Source organism: Antennarius striatus, chromosome 15 (genome assembly GCF_040054535.1).
Source record: "Antennarius striatus isolate MH-2024 chromosome 15, ASM4005453v1, whole genome shotgun sequence".
Lineage (NCBI taxonomy): Eukaryota > Metazoa > Chordata > Actinopteri > Lophiiformes > Antennariidae > Antennarius > Antennarius striatus.
Genome location: NC_090790.1, coordinates 16,072,294 through 16,092,018, shown reverse-complemented (window position 1 = coordinate 16,092,018; position 19,725 = coordinate 16,072,294). Strand labels below are relative to the sequence as shown.

Sequence of the window (19,725 nt, the reverse complement as noted above, 5' to 3'; positions counted from 1 at the left end):
TTTTAAAAACCTAAATTACTAAAATTAACTGCTTAAAATTTCCAACATATCAAAGGGATATAAAAATACACCTCCCTGCAAAAGACCAACCAAATACCTATCCATCCATCCATCTATCCATTGATTACATCCATCCATTTTTACTTTGAATTTGTACTTAACTGCAGTTCTAGAGTTTATATACTTCTGTTTGTTCTTTTACTTGGAGTTGGGAAGAATAACTGATCCAGTAGTTCAAACACCTTTCAGAAGATAAGACTCATACCAGATCCTTTTAAAATCAGGTGGCTAATGAATGCTAACTGTCAATGGAAACAGCCGAACTGACCTTTAAAGGAATTTACCCCTTCTAATTAACATCAGGACACTGTGCTCTTTTCATTCCTGGTTATATGTGTTCACCAAATGACAGCACACACCAATTCCCAATTCCCAGTTAAGTGATGAGTGTAAACATATAAAATCCAGTTGACACATCTCCGAGGCAGGAAAAGGAGATTTAATAAATGACATGGAGGCCTCTGTGTGTACAGTCAACCGGCCAGACGAGTGTTTGATTTCCCTCAAGGACACAACATTTCCTCTGCACAAAAAACACACAAAAAATCCAATCAAGTTGTGTCTGAGAGCCGGTACTCAGTGTGTATGCAGGGGTGTGTCTGGATAAGTGTGGAAGATGGAGAGAATGGCCTTAAATCTGAATCATAATATGTGGTGTTGCAGGAAGAATCCAATAAAGAAGGTGTGTGTGTGTGTGTGTGTGTGTGTGTGTGTGTGTGTGTGTGTGTGTGTGTGTGTGTGTGTGTGTGTGTGTGTGTGTGTGTGTGTGTGTGTTTGAAAAGGGAAGAATTTGTGAGTTAAAAGGTGGAGGAAGGAAAAGACGGACCTTTAAATCTAATAAATGAAAAAAAAAAGAGAAGAGACAAATAGAGACAGAGAGATTAGCAGCAGCAGCATCCTCAGCTCAATAAACTGGCTGAGAGACGCAGGAGGTTTGGGATAGAGCGATGCTCAATCAGCCAAAAAATATGGGCTTTTAACCATCAGGAGGAAATGAGCTCTCCTGCTGCGTAAGGAGAGAATGACTGATCCGAGTTTGCTTGGTTCACGATGGTCTGATGTTAAATCACCAAAAGACGGGTGGAGGGAGGCAAAGTGCTGTGAAGTCACATCGTCATTTGCATTTAATTGTTTGTTAGTTTGTTTGTTAGCAGGTTACACAGAAACTACCGGAGGGGGTTCATCTGGAATTGTTGCGTTTGGAGCGTTGTGTTTGTTGACAGTTTAAATTACAGAAATTAAGAGGAATAAATAGAAAATACTAGGAGTGAAACAACAGTTATTTCAGGAAAGAAAGGTGGATGAAATAAAAATGATGGTCTACTACAGCGGATAGTATTTTTTGAATTTCTTTGTGTAATTATGTCGTGCGGTTACACAAAATACATTTGTCTAGAAGCAGGTGTATGGTTTAAATTGAATTTTCTCTTATAATGTTTCCTTAACTATATTTATGATGTTAGAGGCATAATTTCCGCTAAAAAGCGCCGCCTTGGTGAACTGCAGTGGCATGAACGCGTAGACAGGCTGTAACTGGATAAACGTGTCCTCCATCATTATCTGTCAGTCACAGGTTTTGGTCTTTAATCAGTGAAACACACCAACAGTTAATCGTTAGCCAAAGGTTTTATTTCTTTATGTTGTTTTTCTTTTGAAAATTAATGGAGTCCTTTTATGATTCTGGGACCTCCACACCCCCCCTATCCAAGAGGAAGAATTGTGTGTGAGGTACGAACAATCAACCAACATGCTAATAGTCTCTTTTTAATAATTCATTCTTCCTCACGTACTTTAAACTTTCAAACATTTCATTATGTTCTATGACTTGTCCTTCGCTGTTTGCTCTGAAAGGTCAAATTCATCATTTCTGAACTCGTGTGTTTTGTGTGTGTGTGTGTGTGTGTGTGTGTGTGTGTGTGTGTGTGTGTGTGTGTGCGCGCGCGCGATTACACTGGACTGTTGTTCGCCTTCTAACTCCATTACTGTCGCTGTGATTGCATGAAGGAGACGGTTCGTACGGATTCTTCCTCAGGACAGGGTGTATTGATAATTACATCACGCTGTGTCTTCACAGGTGTGAACAGATCAGAATTATTATCTCTGGTGCCACGTTTCCTCTGAAGGCGAGTGAAGTTCTGGTGACTTTCCAGTCAATTACTCATGGCAATGTTGACAATCAATCAGCAGTAAAGGAAGAATGAATGAATATGACATAAATATCTGCTCAGAACTTAAAAGTGGTTCCTCCTGTAGTTGTGTAGACATTTTATCAGCACTAGTTATATATAGACTGTCACAGGTGCTCATTAGAGTTGAGATGCTTTATCAGGTGTCATCGCCAACATGCCCGCGTGGATAAAAATGTTTGCTCATGTGTGAAAATGTAGTATGTATTCATCCACCTGTTAAATATATGATTTGGTGTGTGTATAATATAGAAATCTATCCATCAAGTTGTGTGAGTTTCCCAAAGGTGTGATCTGTTTGCTTTTATTAATTTTACGTTATAGTTCAGTATACATTGATTTTATATTACTTGTCAGTCTCATGCTTTTATAGTTCAGCAGGTTTTGTGTCTCTGCTTTCCTAAAACCACTCTCATGTTTGTCTTTTGTGTGTACAGTTGTGTTTGCGTACACAGTGATAAATGTCAGATGCGTCAAAACAAACTGCGGCGCCCTTGTCTTCATTTTTCTGGTTAATTTGAAACCGGCTTCCTCGAACCTGATGACTATTTCCCATGACTCCTCTGAGCAATGATCAATACAAATAACCTTAAGATTAGTTCGCAAATGAGGAGGCAGGATTCAGATTAGTAAAGCAAGAGATGGAGTGCAGAGACCATCTCTCATCTCTATCTGTCTAATCAGAGAAACGATGTGTACTGCTGCAATGTGTGTGTGTGTGTGTGTGTGTGTGTGTGTGTGTGTGTGTGTGTGTGTGTGTGTGTGTGTGTGTGTGTGTGTGTGTGTGTGTGTGTGTGTGTGTGTGTTGTTGACGCACGTGCGAATGCAGCAAATGCTTGAAGAGCTGTGAACCTCTCAGCATGATTTGCATGGTGCTGTGCCTGAAAAGGCTCTGTAATTAGCAGGGAGACCGGTGCTAGAAATCATTAGAAGCCTCAAAGTGTTATAAAAGTGTCTTCTGTGCCAACTAAAACAGAGTAATAATAGATCCACGAGAAGCGAAGAGGGGCTGGAACAGGGTGAGACTGTCACAGCTAGGTCTAATAGGTGTGAAAGATTAGCTTTCACTCTTGCAGCCTCCAGTATGTCTGAACGATGGGACGGGAGGACGTGATGTTGGTCCGAGCCGGGGTAGAAATGTTCAAACGAGTATGAAATGTGGTCAAACTTTGAACCTGACCATGTATTATTTTATTTGTTGAGAAATTAGTTATTTTTTTCCTCGTGTCTTGAAAAATGTGTTCATTCACTCATTAATATTTGAGTAGAAAGTAGAGAAACAATTTAAAGCGCTGTAGTCTGCATGCCAGGCCAGTAGACGGCAATATGACTTTTCCAATCAAGTCTGCAGCACAAACAAAACAGTCCGACATTGTTTTTAATCTGCGCTTTCAAAAGATTCCACTTTGGAGCCCATTTCCTGCGATAGATTTGTACAAAACGGTATAAAACAAAATTGTATACAACATTTGTCATTTAAATGCCAGCTGCCAAGCCCCATGAGCACATAAATGGGAGTACGACGACCCTGCAATCCCAATATATCATTACAAAGTGGGCGGTAGACCCCTCGCTTATTATGTCACATGTCTGTCAGCTGAAGTGTTGGCGAGGGATGTGTCACCAGCTTCATGTCAGACTGTTTCGCTAACCCCAGTGTTCCTGTGTGCTTTCAGGCTGCGTCGGACGCTCTCAGCAGTCTGGGTCACGTGTACACGGCCATCGGCGACTACCCCAACGCTCTGGCGAGTCACAAACAGTGCGTGCTGCTGGCGCGACAAACCCAGTGCCAGCTCTCAGAGGCTCGCCAGCTGGGCAATATGGGCGCAGTCTACACGGCGCTGGGGGACTTCACCAACGCCGTTCAGTGCCACGAGCAACACCTGGACATCGCAAAGGTACAGAACTACTGATGACCTGGTGGAGGAAACGATTCAGACCCGTTCTCTGAACGAACATTCAGAACACCATAACTGCTTCAATGAGTCTCTGATGTCCTTCATTTAAATTATGAAGGTGTCACACTTTATCGCTGCGTTATAAAGTCAAACTTTCTTTACACAAAACGGAACACAATTTTTACGTTTTTCAGTTTAACATAGTGTGTTTCCATGGTTACAAGTTGACTTTGTCTCATGATTGTTTCAGGGGCCTAAATCAGAAACTGTATTTTGGGGAGTTTCATCTACATGTTACATATTTTTTGTTTGTTTTTATGTATCTTAACAAACAATAATTTTGCATAAAAGAGATGACTTAAATAACTTCCTTCCACCTTTTCAGTTCAACACACTCGTGACAGGGGATCCTTAGTAATTCATGTTTAGCCGTAAATCCAACTTTTTGTTTTCCCATCTTCAGATGTGTCATGAAAGCAGCCTTGTTTTTATAGGATGGTTTCATGACCAGGTGAAATGTGGGCGTTCTTGTGTCGACCTGTAAGACATGACCCAGCTGGAGGCGCTTTTAGAACATCAATCTACTGTCACAGAATTTAATTTATTATAGAGAAAAGAGTCATTTGTATTTCAGGAGAGTGATAAATCCAAACCAGGGGGTTTTATGTCTGTGTGTGCTTCAGTTGCGTGTTAGTTGTGGCTTTTGCATATTTCCCTGTAATATGTGTATTTATGTTGTGAAATCTGCAAATATTTGACGTCCCACAGTGCAGCTCTACAAATGTTATTCCAGCAAACACAACAAAAGACAATAATCTGAGAACATCATCTCCCTCTGTAGCTTCCTCTCCCCTCACATTAATTGCCCATCTGTTGAAAACTAGAATGTACCAGAATAAAGGTTCCCTAATTAAAAGAGTTTTTAAACTTCCTTTACTTACGGTTTAGCTCGAAATGTTGCAGCTTCTGACCTAAAACACTTTCCATCTGTTTTATTTGTAGGGGCCCTTAACACATTCCTTAAAGATAATGCAAGAGATAAATTTCATGGTTAAAAACTGTTGTCTGACACGCTGAAGTCATTTATGCATCTGATGTAGAAACATTTATTTTTAAGAGAAGAATTTCCTCTGAATTGTTTTATCTTTCATTGCCGGTCATGGAAAATATCAAAGGTCGTTTCTGATGTTTGTGTCTAATTGCAGACTCTGGAGAACAGGCGTGAGGAGGCGCGGGCCTACAGTAACCTTGGCAGTGCCTACCACTCTCAGCGGGACTTTGACAAAGCCATTTCCTACCATACACAAGTGCTGGAGCTGGCCCAGGAGCAGGGGGACAAGGCCATCGAGATGAGGGCTTACGCTGGTCTGGGACACGCTGCCCGCTGCATGCAGGTTGGTTTAAGCCCATTTGTGGTCTCGGATAAGTGATTTAAACTGCTGATTATGTTCTGTGACAGGATATTTATGAGGGATGTTTCATTCTGTGACCCTCAGGACTTGGAGCGGGCGCATCAGCACCACCAACACCAGCTAGAATTAGCGGAGGAGCTACAGGACCGAGCAGCTCAGGGCCGAGCCTCGTCCAACCTGGGTAGGTTCAAGCCCGTGAGTTCTGTTCAGTGGAGGGCAGTCTAACTGGATCTGCACCTAAATCTCACTGGTTCTTATCTAACCTGTGCCTCAGTGTTTCAAAGAAACTGGCTGCGTATTTTTTGTAAGATCAAATTGTAGAAAAACCTCTCATAATTTGAGTTCTCACATCATTCTTCCACCGAGAATCTGTCCATCAGTTTCATGTAATCCTACCAATGAACAAACAAACTTAACTTCCACCAATGGAGAAGAAAATCCTGCTAGAAAGAAGCCTTTAAAAAATCTGGTTCATATTCAGTGCATGCCGTGATCTGTGCTGAATGCTTGCTGTTAATAAAAATGCAGTATGTTAAAATAACCTCAAACACAGATGATATAATAAACGCCACCAGGGACACCACAGGCTACCTGTTTGTGCTCTCAGAGCTTATTGTAGATGGTATCTGAACTATTTCACTGACAGACAAGGAAGTTTTCTCACAGACACAAAGGATCCGGTGAATAATCTAAAAAAAAAAAAATCATTTTTCTTGATTTCCAAATTAACTTTTTTATATATTGTCTGGGTTTTGACCAACCTTGTAAGCGGTTCAGACCTGGTATTAATCATTATCCATCCTGGAAGAAAACGAATTAAATCTTCCATACTGAGCTGTTTGCATTTTATTCTCATATTTAATTATTGCAAACTGGTGCTAAATAGTTAATAGGTTTAATAATTTAGTATCCAGATAATCTGAGTTCATCTTCCTGCGTATTTGAGTAAAATTAGCTTCAATAGCATCCAGAAACTTGAAGATGCTACAACGTAAAGTGGCTTGTTCAACAAAATCGCGGATCTCCCGTCACCTGATCTAACTTTTGAGGCCATATCACATGACCACAGCGGTGCCTCCCTCGTCCAATCAGCACTCATGTTTTATTAAACGGGTTTTGTTTTCTGCGGCCGTGGTGATATGTGAGAGGTGGTGAACCTGACTCCTCCGCTGAGTGGACAGGTCAATGGTGTGTGTGTGTGTGTGTTTGCGTATCTTGTGTTCTCTCACCATTATCTGCGGTGTGACATCATCAAACGTGGATTGCTCAGCAGCAGAGGGTTTGATGCTGGAATAATGGCTGACAGTGGAGCTGTGCTTCAGATCAATGATTCATTCCATCATTTATGGATGATACTCTCCTCTCAGGCTGAATGCTGACTTGACAACCCCTGATTCTCTTCTCCTCCTTTCTTTCTTCCCGTCTTCTCCTCCTAGTATACTTTGTTTCTCTGTTCTCGCTTCTTTCTCATATCCTCCACTCCTCTGTTGCCTCGTCTCCTTTGCTCCCCTCATTTTTTTATCCTCCCTTGTTTCCTCATCATCCATTTCTCTCTCTACTTATTTCCCACTTTGATCAATAGTTTGCTCAACTTTTTATTCTTTGTTGTCATCTCCTCCCTTTTTTCCTCCTTTTCCCTCCTCTATTACATCTATTCCATTCTTTCCTATTTCCTCCTATTCTCATTTCCTTGTCTCCTCTCCTCTTTTGTTTCAACCTCTCATTTCCTGCTTATTCTTTTGTCATTCTTATTTCGCTAACTTTTTACATGTCTTCTCATCCTTTTATCTTGTATTTCCTCTTTCCTTTCCTTTCCTTTCCTTTCCTTTCCTTTCCTTTCCTTTCCTTTCCTTTCCTTTCCTCTCCTCTCCTTTCCTCTCCTCTCCTCTCCTCTCCTCTCCTCTCCTCTCCTCTCCTCTCCTCTCCTCTCCTCTCCTCTCCTCTCCTTTCATCTCATCTCCTCTCTTTTCCACTTGTACTATTTTTTTCATCCATTGCCGCCTGAAAGACAATGTTCAGAAGAAGCAAACCGAGTGAAAATTAATCTGAATGAGTGAAACCACCCTTGGTTTCATTGGTGCAGCTGAAAATAAAATCAGAAGTGACGATGGGTGTGGTCCAGGCTTCTCATCACACTGTGGCTAAGAGGTGACCTCAGAGAACCCCTCCCCTCTGTGCTGTGGGGAACACCCTGTCATTGGACACACCTGTAATCCTCATGCCATGCTCCCCCCAGACCCCCCCATGTTGGCGAACCCCACCTCCTTCAGAGAACCACCAATATTATCCCACCTGTCTTTGGGAGATTTGGTTATACTGACGCAGTAAACCTTTAAAAAACATCAATAAATAAGTAAAATTAGATAAATTAAATGTGTTTCATCAGTAGGTTGTTGTAGTTTGCAAAATGTTATTTACTTATTTATTGAGACCAGTAAAAACATTTGTGGGGGACTTTTGCTGTGGATTAATCCATGTTTGTTGCTTTAGTGATTGCTTTTTCACCTGAGGAGCTGAAATAAGATAAGATAAACCTTCATTCATCCCACAGTGGGGACATTTTTCTCTAATAACTGTTACAAATAAATGGTTTTAACTATAGAAGCATATAAAGTCAGTTTAGCTCTAAAACCAGCTCTAAAATTCTGTTGTGCAGGAGTGGAAAAGGTTTTAAAAGTGAGAACGGCATACGGGTGAAAAAATGGTAAGTATTGCAGGTGCATCTGCCAAGACTAAACAATTGCACACAGATTTTATTGATCCATAACAAATTAAATCGCGTCCTGATTCACAGCCCATCCTTCTGCCAGGATTCACAGAAATTCAGTATTGTTAGGTAGTCCTATTGAGAAACCAACAATCATGCAAGTAAAACAATAAAATAAATCATGAAAATCCTACTTTGAATTACATAATTTATGTGCATAAAAACCTTATTGCTTCAGTGACATCTATGACTTTCTATGACTGTCAATATTCTAAAATTGTAATTTTCATTCGTTTGATGAACAGTGATAATTTGGAACATTACCTTTCTCATTTTGTATTTTTCTTCCTTGAAATATAATTTATAAGTGTTACAAAAATCCTCAGACAAGATTATCAACAGCATCCTGACAGCAAGGAGTAAATTATAACGATGTCCTGGTGACGATCAATAAGGTGATCGGTTTTAAAGTCGGCCTTGATGAGGTGACGCGTCACCCATTCTCATGTGAAGCACAAAGCCGACTTGAGAGGAAACTGAGAAACACACAGCAGTAGAGCTGGAAGCCTGCCCCCCTCTCTCTCTTCACACAGTCTGACATGTAAACCTCATGTGACTCGTCCATCTGGTGTCTCGACACGTCGTATCCGTCTCCCCTCTCCTCACCCCCCTCTCACCTGTCCTCCCCCCTCCCTGTGTCTTTATAATGTTCAATCAGTCCTCAGCTTTATCCTGAGGAACCAGCAGTAATAAGAAATTAATAAGAAAATAAGTAAAATTTCAGTTAAATCAGGCAGAAAATCTCCACCAGTGAGAGTTGGAGGATTTGTTTTGAAGGTTAGCGAATGTCTGATCGTTTGTCTGAAAAGAAAAAAAAAGTTAACTAACAGAAATTATCTGATGTTTGATTCAATGTTAATCTGGTTTACCCTGATTCAGAACCTTAATTAGAAGAACAAAATCCAGTTAAGGTGTTTACAGGATATTTGAACTAATCTTTAATCGGGTTGTAATCTTGTTATCATAAACATTTAACCCAATAACCATAAGGGGGAAGATGAAGGTCAAAATTAACTGCTCCTGTAAATGGTCACAGATTTATCCTGTCGACATTAAAAGTCTCATATGTTAACCTGCAGAGGTGACTTGTGTCATTTTGGGAGATGTAACAGTTTTATGTTTCTTATTTAAGGGAAAAAAACATTCCACCAGGGGTGTAACTTTAAAACTTCTCCATACACTTCTTCCTGAACTCTCATTTTCTCTTCTAACTTTTGTTGACTTTACTGTGTTGTTGGCAGCAGAGAGGAAAGATCATCACACAAAAAGTTGGGGCGGCCACTGGGACTTGTGTTTCTTTCCAGTTCCTTGTCCCTGGACAGAGTCAGGGGGGGGGGTGTTTCTCCTGTGGATCTTTGCGTACGCACTAAAAAAAATGACGATCCACAGCAGATATTATTAGCCTTGCTGAGATTTCCCTTGTAGCTTTTCAATTATTCACTCGTATCATCTGAGAAGAACTTGTGCATACATGTTCCCATGCATGCACATATATTTGCTTTGCTTGTTGGGTATTTATATCCCAACACTTCATTTTGGGAATTTACTGTATACACGGCTACACGTTTGATCTTCACTTCTAGACAAACCAGTGTTGGATGAATTGTAAGCAGGGCTGAAGTCATCAGAATTACAGTTTCTCATCAGCATCTTAATTTTGTTGTTGCTTTTCCTTCTTCTTACCTTCATCTCAGGCATCATACACCAGATGAAGGGCGAGTATGAGGCAGCGCTGAAGCTCCACAAAGCTCATTTGTCCTTCGCCCAAGAGCTGAGTGATTACGCTGCCCAGGGGAGGGCGTTCGGGAACATGGGCAACGCCTATCACGCGCTTGGCATCTACGACCAAGCTGTCCGGTATCACCGGCAAGAGCTGCAGATCTCGCTGGAGGTGAATTCCTGCAATCTTCACAAGAAACATTTAGATTCCCACCTGGAAAACTAAGAAGTGAACTCTCTTTGTGCTGCAGGTGAACGACCGTCCATCCCAGGCCTCCACACATGGCAATTTAGCTGTGGCCTACCAGGCACTAGGCGCTCATGATCGAGCACTACAGCACTACCTTCACCACCTGACCATCGCGCGAGAGCTCCGAGACTCTCAAAGTGAAGCCAGAGCGCTAGGCAAGCTGGAAAACAAAGATGTATTTTAAGTATAGTGGGACCGATGGAGATGTAACGCTCTCTCTTCATCTTCCCTTTTACAGTGAACTTGGGGAATTTCCATAGCTGGAGGGGGGAATACACTCAGGCCTTGCCGTACTACCAGCAATTCCTGGCTCTGGCCCCAGGTTTGCAGGATCTGGAGGGGGAGGGAAAGGTTTGCCACAACCTTGGCTATGCTCACTACTGCCTGGGACAGTACAGAGACGCTGTCAGGTCAGAGACATGATGAATCACAAACCACAACCGTTACATGGTTTTTAAGCAAAATCTCACATCTAAGGTTTTTAGTTTTTTCTGAACTCACTGCCAGTCAGGTCGTCATTACAAACTCTTTCGATTCCAAAGTCTGCTGCAGATTCATTGTTGTCGCTGCAGCGGCATTCTGAGGCAAAATAAAGCATTTAAAGTTTGTGCAAAGTCAGTAAATGTCACAGATGGCAGAGATGCACTTATGGTTTCAGTTTTTTTGCTTGTGGGGGATCACTGCAGGTGATTTCATCAATATTCTGCTCATTAATGATGGATTCATTCGCCTACCTACATTAATCAGGATGATGTGACGGCCCCCTCAATCCAAGCTCATCTCTGGACCTATTTCACACAGAAATGTGCAGCAGCCTTCCTGCTGACTTTCCACCCTTTTAACTCCCAGTAGAGTGGTAGACACGCTCTGAAGCACTCACACAATGGACGTCAGACAGATTGTTTGAAAAGCACCTTAATTGTCTTTGGAAGGAACGTTTGCACTAAAGATCTACGACATAGCAAGGAAACATAGAAAGATGCATGGGATTTAACCATTTCCCTCAGATTAATATTACTTTGAAGAATCTACATTAGTGTTGAAGGTGGATAATTTTTCATCTTTTATGTTTTTTAAGAGGAATTTTTAAAAAAAAAAGCTGCAGCAGGCAGTTAACGGCAAGATGCTTTAATTTGCTGTTTTGTACCTACAAAGTGTTTGTGTGCATAAATTCACATTCCTGCGTCCTCTGAAGTGGTTTCTCCTGCTTTTATGTGTAAATTATAAAGGCATGCTTTGCATTTTTCCTCCCTTATTTCGTAGGTATTATGAGCAGGATCTGGCCTCCGCTAAGGACCTCCAAGACAAATTAGCGCAGGCGAAAGCCTACTGTAACCTTGGCCTGGCCCACAAAGCGCTGGGGGAGTTCAGCAAAGCAGAGGAGTGTCAGAGATATCTGCTCTCTCTAGCACAAGCCTTGGACAACACTCAGGTCTCCTACCGGCGCCGTTTGTACGCCATGAAGTCCAAAAACTCTCCTAAGCTGTTCGTTAATCAGCCTGCTTTATATTTGCAGGCTGTTTTTAGGGCGTTTGGGAACCTGGGGGATGTGTGTGTGTGTCGGGGAGATCTCCAAGCGGCAGTGAGGTTCTACCAGCAGCAGTTAAACTTGGCTCAGAAGGTCAGCAACCTGAAGATGGAGGCCGACGCCTACTCGGCACTCGGATCTGTTCACAGGTAACAAAGCTTCAGCTGTCTGCTTTTTCTTTTCTTTTCTCCACCTCTCACCTCTTTTTCTGCGCTCTCGCTCCAGGTTGCTCCGCCAGCTCGATACAGCGTTGTCGTTCCACAGCCAAGAGCTGACGGTTCGGAAGGATATTGATGACCAGCAGGGGGAGTGCCGGGCCCTCGGCCACCTGGCGGCGGTACATATGGCCCTGGGGGACTACGCCACTACGTTCCAGTGTTATGAAGCCCAGCTGGGCCTGGCACAGGGACTCAGGGATACCCGCCTGGAAGCTCAAGTCCACGGGAACATGGGTATCACAAAAATGAACATGGGAGTGTTCGAGGAGGCTATTGGGTATTTTGAGCAGCAGCTGGCCATGCTGCAGCAGCTGAGTGGGACCGAGAGCATGCTGGACAGAGGTCGGGCCTACGGGAACCTGGCAGACTGCTATGATGCTCTGGGAGATTACGAGGAGGCCATTCAGTACTACGAGAAGTACCTGACGGTGGCTCAGAGCCTCCACCATGTCCAGGACCAGGAAAAAGCCTACAGAGGACTCGCCAATGCACACAGGTAGGAAAAACCAAAAATTAAGGATGCATCCACATTTTGGTGAATATTTAATTTCTTCACGTAGCCGCTGTTTCCAGTCTAAGTATAAAGCTAAGCTAATGCACCAATTTTTGCCCTTGGAATAACCTCCAACAGAAAAGTTACTGAGATTGTAATGTAATAACTGAATTCATTTAAAACTTCATTTGGGTTCTGCATTTACTTTGTGACAATGCTCAGCTGTAGAACATGATTAGCATATAATACATGTTTTTTTTGAGTGAAGGCTGCAAATGAAAGCTGTATTAAAAACTCATTTACATGCTGGAACAGAGGGAGCAATGAAAACCATGTGGGTTTTATATCTATAAAATGCCATGCGGACAATTTTAAATGTGTATTTTTTAACATGTAGTTATTTTGTTGTTGCTGTTTTTACATTTCTGTTAATATTTATGTCATGTATGCATTTATGTTCTCATTACCTTGGGTATGTTTGTGCAATACAAGACAGCATTCATGCAAGAATCTCAAATGGGATTCTCGTGCCTCGAGCGTTTCAAATTAGGCTCATAATAAAAATGAAAACAACAAATAATCACAATTGAATTACAGCTATAATAGTAAAAAGCAGGGAGCGCTGATGAATGGAGAGTGATTCCCTGCATTGGTTTCTTGTGGTATCGCAGTAACGCTCGCTTTCAGAAGGCTTAATGATGGGTTTCTGCTCTCCGTCTGTCGGTGTCTCCTCTGCTCTCTGGAGTGTGTCTTATTCTCCCCCTCTAAGAGGAGACATAAGTGCTTGTCGCAAATCAAAATGCCCTTTTTATATGAATTTTCCTTCTTCTTTGTTATCTCAAATTGCCCATATGGGTCTCTCTGGAAAATGGATTTTATACCAGAATGATGTTTTATATGTTTCTCCTTCCTCTTCAGGTCCATGGGTAGTCTTCAGCAGGCGTTGGTTTGCTTTGAGAAGCGGCTGGTGGTCGCCCATGAGCTGGGTGGGGAAGGTGGGGGTAAGGCTCAGGCTTACTGGGAGCTGGGCACCTTACACAGCCAACTGGGCAACTACGAGCAGGCCCTGTCGTGCCTGGAGCACCAGCTTAACATCGCTCACACAGCGGGAGTAAGAGCTGCTTGTGCTGAAGGTGACATGTTTAGCTGAATGTTTTGCAGGTAATCGTGTTGTAATTCCTGCTTTACCTCTCAGGATAAATCCCTGGAAGCAGAGGCAAGCGATGCACTCGGAGGCGTCTACCAGCTGATGGCCGACAACGAGACGGCGCTGCAGGTTGGTGCACATTCATACGTCATGATTCAGACCAAGTTGACATTTTGGGAAATTTCATTCTGATCTCACCTGAGAATATTGTGATACATGGTGGGGGAAGTAATAGTTTCTTTTTCTGCTATTCCAGACCATAAACTAAAGTAACTTCACAGATTAAACCACACAATAAACTGAAAAATAAACCATTAATTACGCTATTTAAACCTAAAGCAGTGAACAAACGCTCTTCATCAGAATTCATCTTTCCATGTAGCCATGACTTCCTCGTGGGTTTAGGATACACACAGGCTTTTTTGGTAGATTGTAACTGGATATGTGTTCATCAGAATTTTATGCATCTACATAAATCATAACATTTTGGCCTTTCTTAAATTTTTACTCTTAAGTTTTGCGTCCTCATTTTGCCACTCCCACTGAAATTAAATCAAGTTGAAGATTCAAGCCACTTTTGCAGTAAAACAAACACACAGTATTCAGAAAGGCCAACAAAGGTGAAACGGAATTGCGGGGAGTAACTTTGGTAAGGCAGGAGGGTAAGAAATACAAACACAAGTTATTTTAGGATCAACCTAAAAGCCAGAAAGAGAAGTTACCAACATGTGGATCCGTCCCATTAAGTGCTGGCGCTGTCTTGTTGCAGTGGCACCAGCGGGCTCTGGATATCGCCGAGCAGACCGGATGTGTGAGGAGTCAGGGTCGGGCCTACGGCAACCTGGGCCTGACCTATGAGGCTCTAGGAAACCACGAGCGAGCCGTGGTCTTCCAGGAGCAGCACCTGAGTGTGGCAGCACAGACCAATGACCTAATAGCTAAAACTCTTGCCTACGGGAGCCTGGGGAGGACACACCATGCTCTGCAAAACTATGCACAAGCTGTGATGTACCTGCAGGAAGGTAAGGTCAGCAGCGCCAACAACACCACAGGGGACATCCGTTAAAATAAAGAGATGATCATTTATCAACTCAATTTTATTTATAAAGCACTTTTAAAACAAACATTCAGCCCAGAGTTACAAAAACACATACAGAAAGGTCTAATCACAAAAGACTTAACTTATAAAGGTCAAAATAAATGTGAGAAGATAAAAACTCATCCAAATTAAAAGCCCCGAATTAAGAAGAGGGAGCTCTGTTTGTGATTTAAAAGAGAGTAATTATTGTGGGGGGGAACATGCCATTGGCGCACATTTTGTTTTGGTATTTTATTTCTTTTACAGCTATATGAAAAACTAAAATTAAAAAAGGTAATTTAAGCATGTCGTGCGAAAAGGTACGAGCCAACTTTTTTCCAAATGGTACGCGAAATAATATAATACAATACAATACAATATAAAATAACATGATATAATATGATGTAATATATAATTATGTCTATCTAATTGATTATTTGGTCATTTAATTAACAGTTTAGGTTTCCAGCTTCTTAAATGTAGAAATTTTCTTGGCTTTTGGTGACTATTAGCAGAGAAAATTAATGGAGAAAATATGGAGGAGATTTATTCCAATTTAAATGCAGAAGGAGTCTCAAGTGGTGTAAAACTCCACTGGGGACAAGAGTCCACTCCTCTGTGATATGAGCCTCGGCAGCTTCGCCTCTCAGTCCTGACTTCTGTTACGGCCGACACGTATAGATCTCATCTTCCACATCTGGATCCATTCACACAATCGCTGTGAATCTTCACGAGCTGTCCGTGCCTGGATGTTTTCAGTTTAATCTCGTGTGTATTATTTTTTATGAAAGTGACAAAATCTTAAAGAAAGTGAAAACTGATCCACACTCTGAAACCTTGACTCAAACTTTAATCAACTTTCCCTTTGGATTTACGCCTCCACAAAATGTCATCAGATTTCATGTGACAGCTTTTCCAGATATCTTGTGGATGAACAAACTAACGTCACATACGTGCCTCCAACTCTCGTTGGTGCAGGTAATAATTTATTTAAGGCACTATGTGTCTGTATTTTCACTTCAGTATGTTCAAAAGCACTCTGACGTCAATCAGATCAGCGAAGCCGAAGGTTTCAGTTTTACATCCCCTTTGCAGCCTGACAGTCTTTACAGAGGGAAGACCTGACACAAACACTTTTATCTGTGCATGAAATATGATTTATTGTTGTTTACGCCTAATTACATTCCTGCATTTTATTTTTTAAACTGTCATGAAGCATGAAAATTCAACAGTTAGGTTTTTATCCTTGAGTCATCCTGCTTATTGTCAATAATCCAGCTTGATTTATCTTCTCAAACTGCAATGAAACATTTAACTTTAAACATTGCAATCCCTCCTCATCTTCACTGAAAATAATAATGCATTAAAAACAGGCTGAAACATACCAAACCCATACCGGATCAGTCATGGACTCTGAGACGCCGTCATAGTTTGTCAACATACTCACGGAGCCTCTGGATTTTGATTGATCATTAACTCAACAAGCTACGAGTCATTCACCAATGAGATGGAGGGAGGATGGAGCTGGAGAATCATCTGAACCGGAGTCTTTAATTAACCTCGGCTGCTGATGGAGAGAAGCACAGATACCCAACATCACAGGGCCCGACAGAGAGGCGTGAATCAAAACTTCGTGTCTGATGAGATTCTGCTCAATCTGAGAGCCTAATGAGAAGTAATTAGAAGCTGCCTCGACTGTCTGCCGCTGCACAGCAGGAAAGACGAAACCTATCCGAGACAAAATGAGGAGCAGCTACCAAAACGTCAGCGTGACGAGATGTCAGGTCCAAAGACAAAAGAAGCGACGAGGGAGAACCGAGAGTCAGCGCCCTCGGCTCAAGTTCGCTTCAGCGGCTGTCAGGAGAGTCTTTCAAAGAGCTGATTTCAGATCAGCCTCCGGGCTGGTGTTTGATCTCTGCTGTGTGTCTGTCCCTGTCTTCAGGTCTGCGTCTGGCGGAGCAGTTAGGTCGCAGAGAAGATGAAGCTAAGATACGCCATCGCTTGGGTCTGTCTCTGTGGGCCAGTGGGAACCTGGAGGAGGCCCAGCACCAGGTCTGTGTGTGACCACATACACATCAATACTATCTGATACGAGATCACCACCAGGCTGATAGCAGACTAATAGCAAATATATATTTAAAAAAGAGAAAGCATCTGCAGCCTTTCAACCTGTCTGGTTACTGTTAAGGTGTGTCTCTCTTCTGTTCAGGTGGATAAAAATAAGAAAACCTCAGAGCCGATCTCTTTATCATTTGTCATGTTGTGAACAGGCATATCCGACTTCAAACTTGAGACGAACTCCTTCATATGCGTGCAAACGGTTTAACCTGCAGGCATGAAAATGGCAATCGCAGTGACTAAAGACAAAACATGGCTCCAGAGATAAGACTACCAGTAAATCTGTATTTTACCCAATATTTCAGAGAAAACACATAAACTTTTTTTGCTTTGTTAGGAGGAAACAAAAATCACTTCAAGTAAACGACGACGACAAAGGCTTTCAAGCTGTTTTCCGTCTTTAAACATTCCATATTGTACTCTTTTTAATTCATTTCACAAAGCTGCCAGATGTCTGACTAGACTGTATTTGAAATGTATTGCCCCAAACTGATCTGTAGCCCTTAATGTCAGCTGCTAAAAATCACTCAAATCATGTCTAATAAAAACAGGACTGGCTATTAGATGTTAATGAGCTCCCTTGTCAATGGCTGCTACATGCCCCAGTTGATGTAGTGCACATGCGCCATGTGCACGTGCATACTCGCCAGTGTGCACATGCACTTACATGCACTTGCTCCAGTGATTATACTTTCAGTAACTTTGTTACTCCCTATTTACCTCTTACTTTTCATTATATAACTTATTTTTTATACGGTAATCATGGAGGTACTTTCTCAGTCAGCTAAACATTGTGTAAACACGGATCAGCTGATGGAACAGACCAACCAGTGAACATCGTAGAGAATTTGTGGAGAAGAACAAATTGCTTGCAAACGGGAAAGAATTCATAGGAGGAGACAACGGATGAGGATGGAGAGGAGATGACAAAAGCCATGTCTCCCGACAATCGTCATTAGATAATAAGAAATGGCTGAGGATACACTGTACACACACACACACACACACTGAAACACACAAACGCACACAGACATATAGGCAGGCTACACGTACACAGACAGGACGTTGCCTCACACTGAGGCACTCACACTCCTGTCATTACATCATGACGGGCGAGAAATTATTCAAGACATTTTTAGACTCCTAGAGGTTTTTGTAAACATTAAAGTCGAAATAGCACCTGTTTGTTTTCCAGATTCTAGGAGTTGGTCGGACCACTATGTAGAGACCTGAAAAAAAACTAATCACGAATGAGATTTTTTTTTTTCAGTCTACGTTTTGTTTTATTTCCTTAAAACTGCCCTTTTTTTAATTTAAAAATGTTCTTGATGTCTTTTTTGGCGGTTTGATTCTGCAGTTTACGTGGCTTTACTGCCCCCTAGTGTCCATCATTGTAAGGGCAGGCCTTTAAAGACGTAGAAACATGCAAAAAGTTTTTGACTTATCAGAAACCTCAATCCATTTAGTGCTGTTTGTACATCTGTAAGTATTGATGTGATGTTTGCTGTGTTGCAGTTGTACAGAGCGTCTGTGATTTTTGAGACCATTCGTCATGAGACGCAGCTCAGCACCGATTACAAGCTCTCTCTGTTTGATCTGCAAACCAGCTCGTACCAGGCTCTCCAGAGGGTCCTCGTCAGCCTCGGTGAATTCCTCTCCTGTGGAGTTGTTATTTTAGTCAGAATCTCTCAGCCTCACTTTGTTCCAATGGTGTTCTTCTCTATCGTTTTCACTCTGTCTAGTTAGCGACACACAAATAATCTCATGAATTCACTTGTTTATTGATTTTGGTCATTTACGCCTTTTGTTTTCCCAAATCTCCTGCTCCCTCTTGAATTAATCCTCCGGTATTGTTCCAGGTCGCCACGATGAGGCGCTGGCCATAGCAGAGCGAGGACGAACACGTGCCTTTGCCGACCTCCTGGTCGAGCGGCAGAAAGGGAGTCAGCAAGCGGCCAGTATTGAGCCCTATATCCCCGTTACCGTGGAGCACATCCTGGAGACGGTCAACAGTCAGAGGGCTATGGTCCTCTACTTCTCTCTGGCTGGTGGATTTCTGTACAGCTGGCTGATATCTCCAGGGACAGGTACACTCACCGAAACACACCACACAGCCACATGTCCTGGCTGTGTCAGAAAACACACTCATTAAAACCAAACAGTGTTTCATTCTTTGGGATAATTTAAAAATAAATCACAATGGCCCTTTTTTATGTCACTATTAAAACCTAGACAACAGTATTTTTGCCACCATGGTTCTTTGGTTTGGCATCTTCTGAGCTGGGAAATAGTGAAATATATTTTTAGCTTAACAGTTAACCAACTTTGGAAAAAGATGCTCACAATATGGATAATTTGGAGGGTGTTGAGCCTGACGTCAACCCTCCTGTCTCAAAAAAGCCATAAACACCTTAAAAGAGTGTGAACACTGGGGCTGGGCCAGAGTCTGATGACTCATCGTGACATTTCTCCTCCATGGATCAGCTCTTTTCCTTTGGAATGAGAGACATCTTTCTTCCCCATCCACACACTGGTCAGACTGTTGTACAAATACAACATTATCTACTCCTCATGAAGGGACTAAACCTTTGGATTTTAATCACTTTTTGACCATAATCACCTCATGCTCTTTCCTGTAATGTTGTTTTCACACTGAACAAAAAGTAGATTTAAATGTCACTGCATGATCCTTTCAGTCTCCTCATGTCATGAGTTTGTGTCTCTCTTTAGTAAACAATAAATTACACACCAAAGAACAAGAAGGATGCCAACATTTGTGTCAAACATATTTCCCTCTATTGTGGCTGGACTAGGTGACCGGTTCTGATTGACTGTTTCCTCCAGTCCTACA

At 42.0% G+C, this 19,725-nt stretch overlaps 1 protein-coding gene across 2 annotated transcripts in view; it reads left to right on the top strand.

The window, feature by feature from the left end:
* Positions 1–19,725, top strand: part of ttc28 (tetratricopeptide repeat domain 28) — an 84,333-nt gene that overhangs the window by 50,987 nt on the left and 13,621 nt on the right. For both annotated transcript variants that reach the window (XM_068334564.1, XM_068334565.1), the window contains 15 exons: positions 3,923–4,144; positions 5,350–5,538; positions 5,641–5,737; positions 10,018–10,214; positions 10,294–10,447; positions 10,531–10,702; positions 11,556–11,724; positions 11,809–11,969; positions 12,046–12,534; positions 13,450–13,642; positions 13,727–13,807; positions 14,448–14,700; positions 16,699–16,808; positions 18,390–18,519; positions 18,734–18,961. In XM_068334564.1, coding sequence (XP_068190665.1) covers positions 3,923–4,144; positions 5,350–5,538; positions 5,641–5,737; positions 10,018–10,214; positions 10,294–10,447; positions 10,531–10,702; positions 11,556–11,724; positions 11,809–11,969; positions 12,046–12,534; positions 13,450–13,642; positions 13,727–13,807; positions 14,448–14,700; positions 16,699–16,808; positions 18,390–18,519; positions 18,734–18,961 — 2,845 coding nt within the window. The remainder of the gene's footprint in view (positions 1–3,922; positions 4,145–5,349; positions 5,539–5,640; positions 5,738–10,017; positions 10,215–10,293; positions 10,448–10,530; positions 10,703–11,555; positions 11,725–11,808; positions 11,970–12,045; positions 12,535–13,449; positions 13,643–13,726; positions 13,808–14,447; positions 14,701–16,698; positions 16,809–18,389; positions 18,520–18,733; positions 18,962–19,725) is intronic.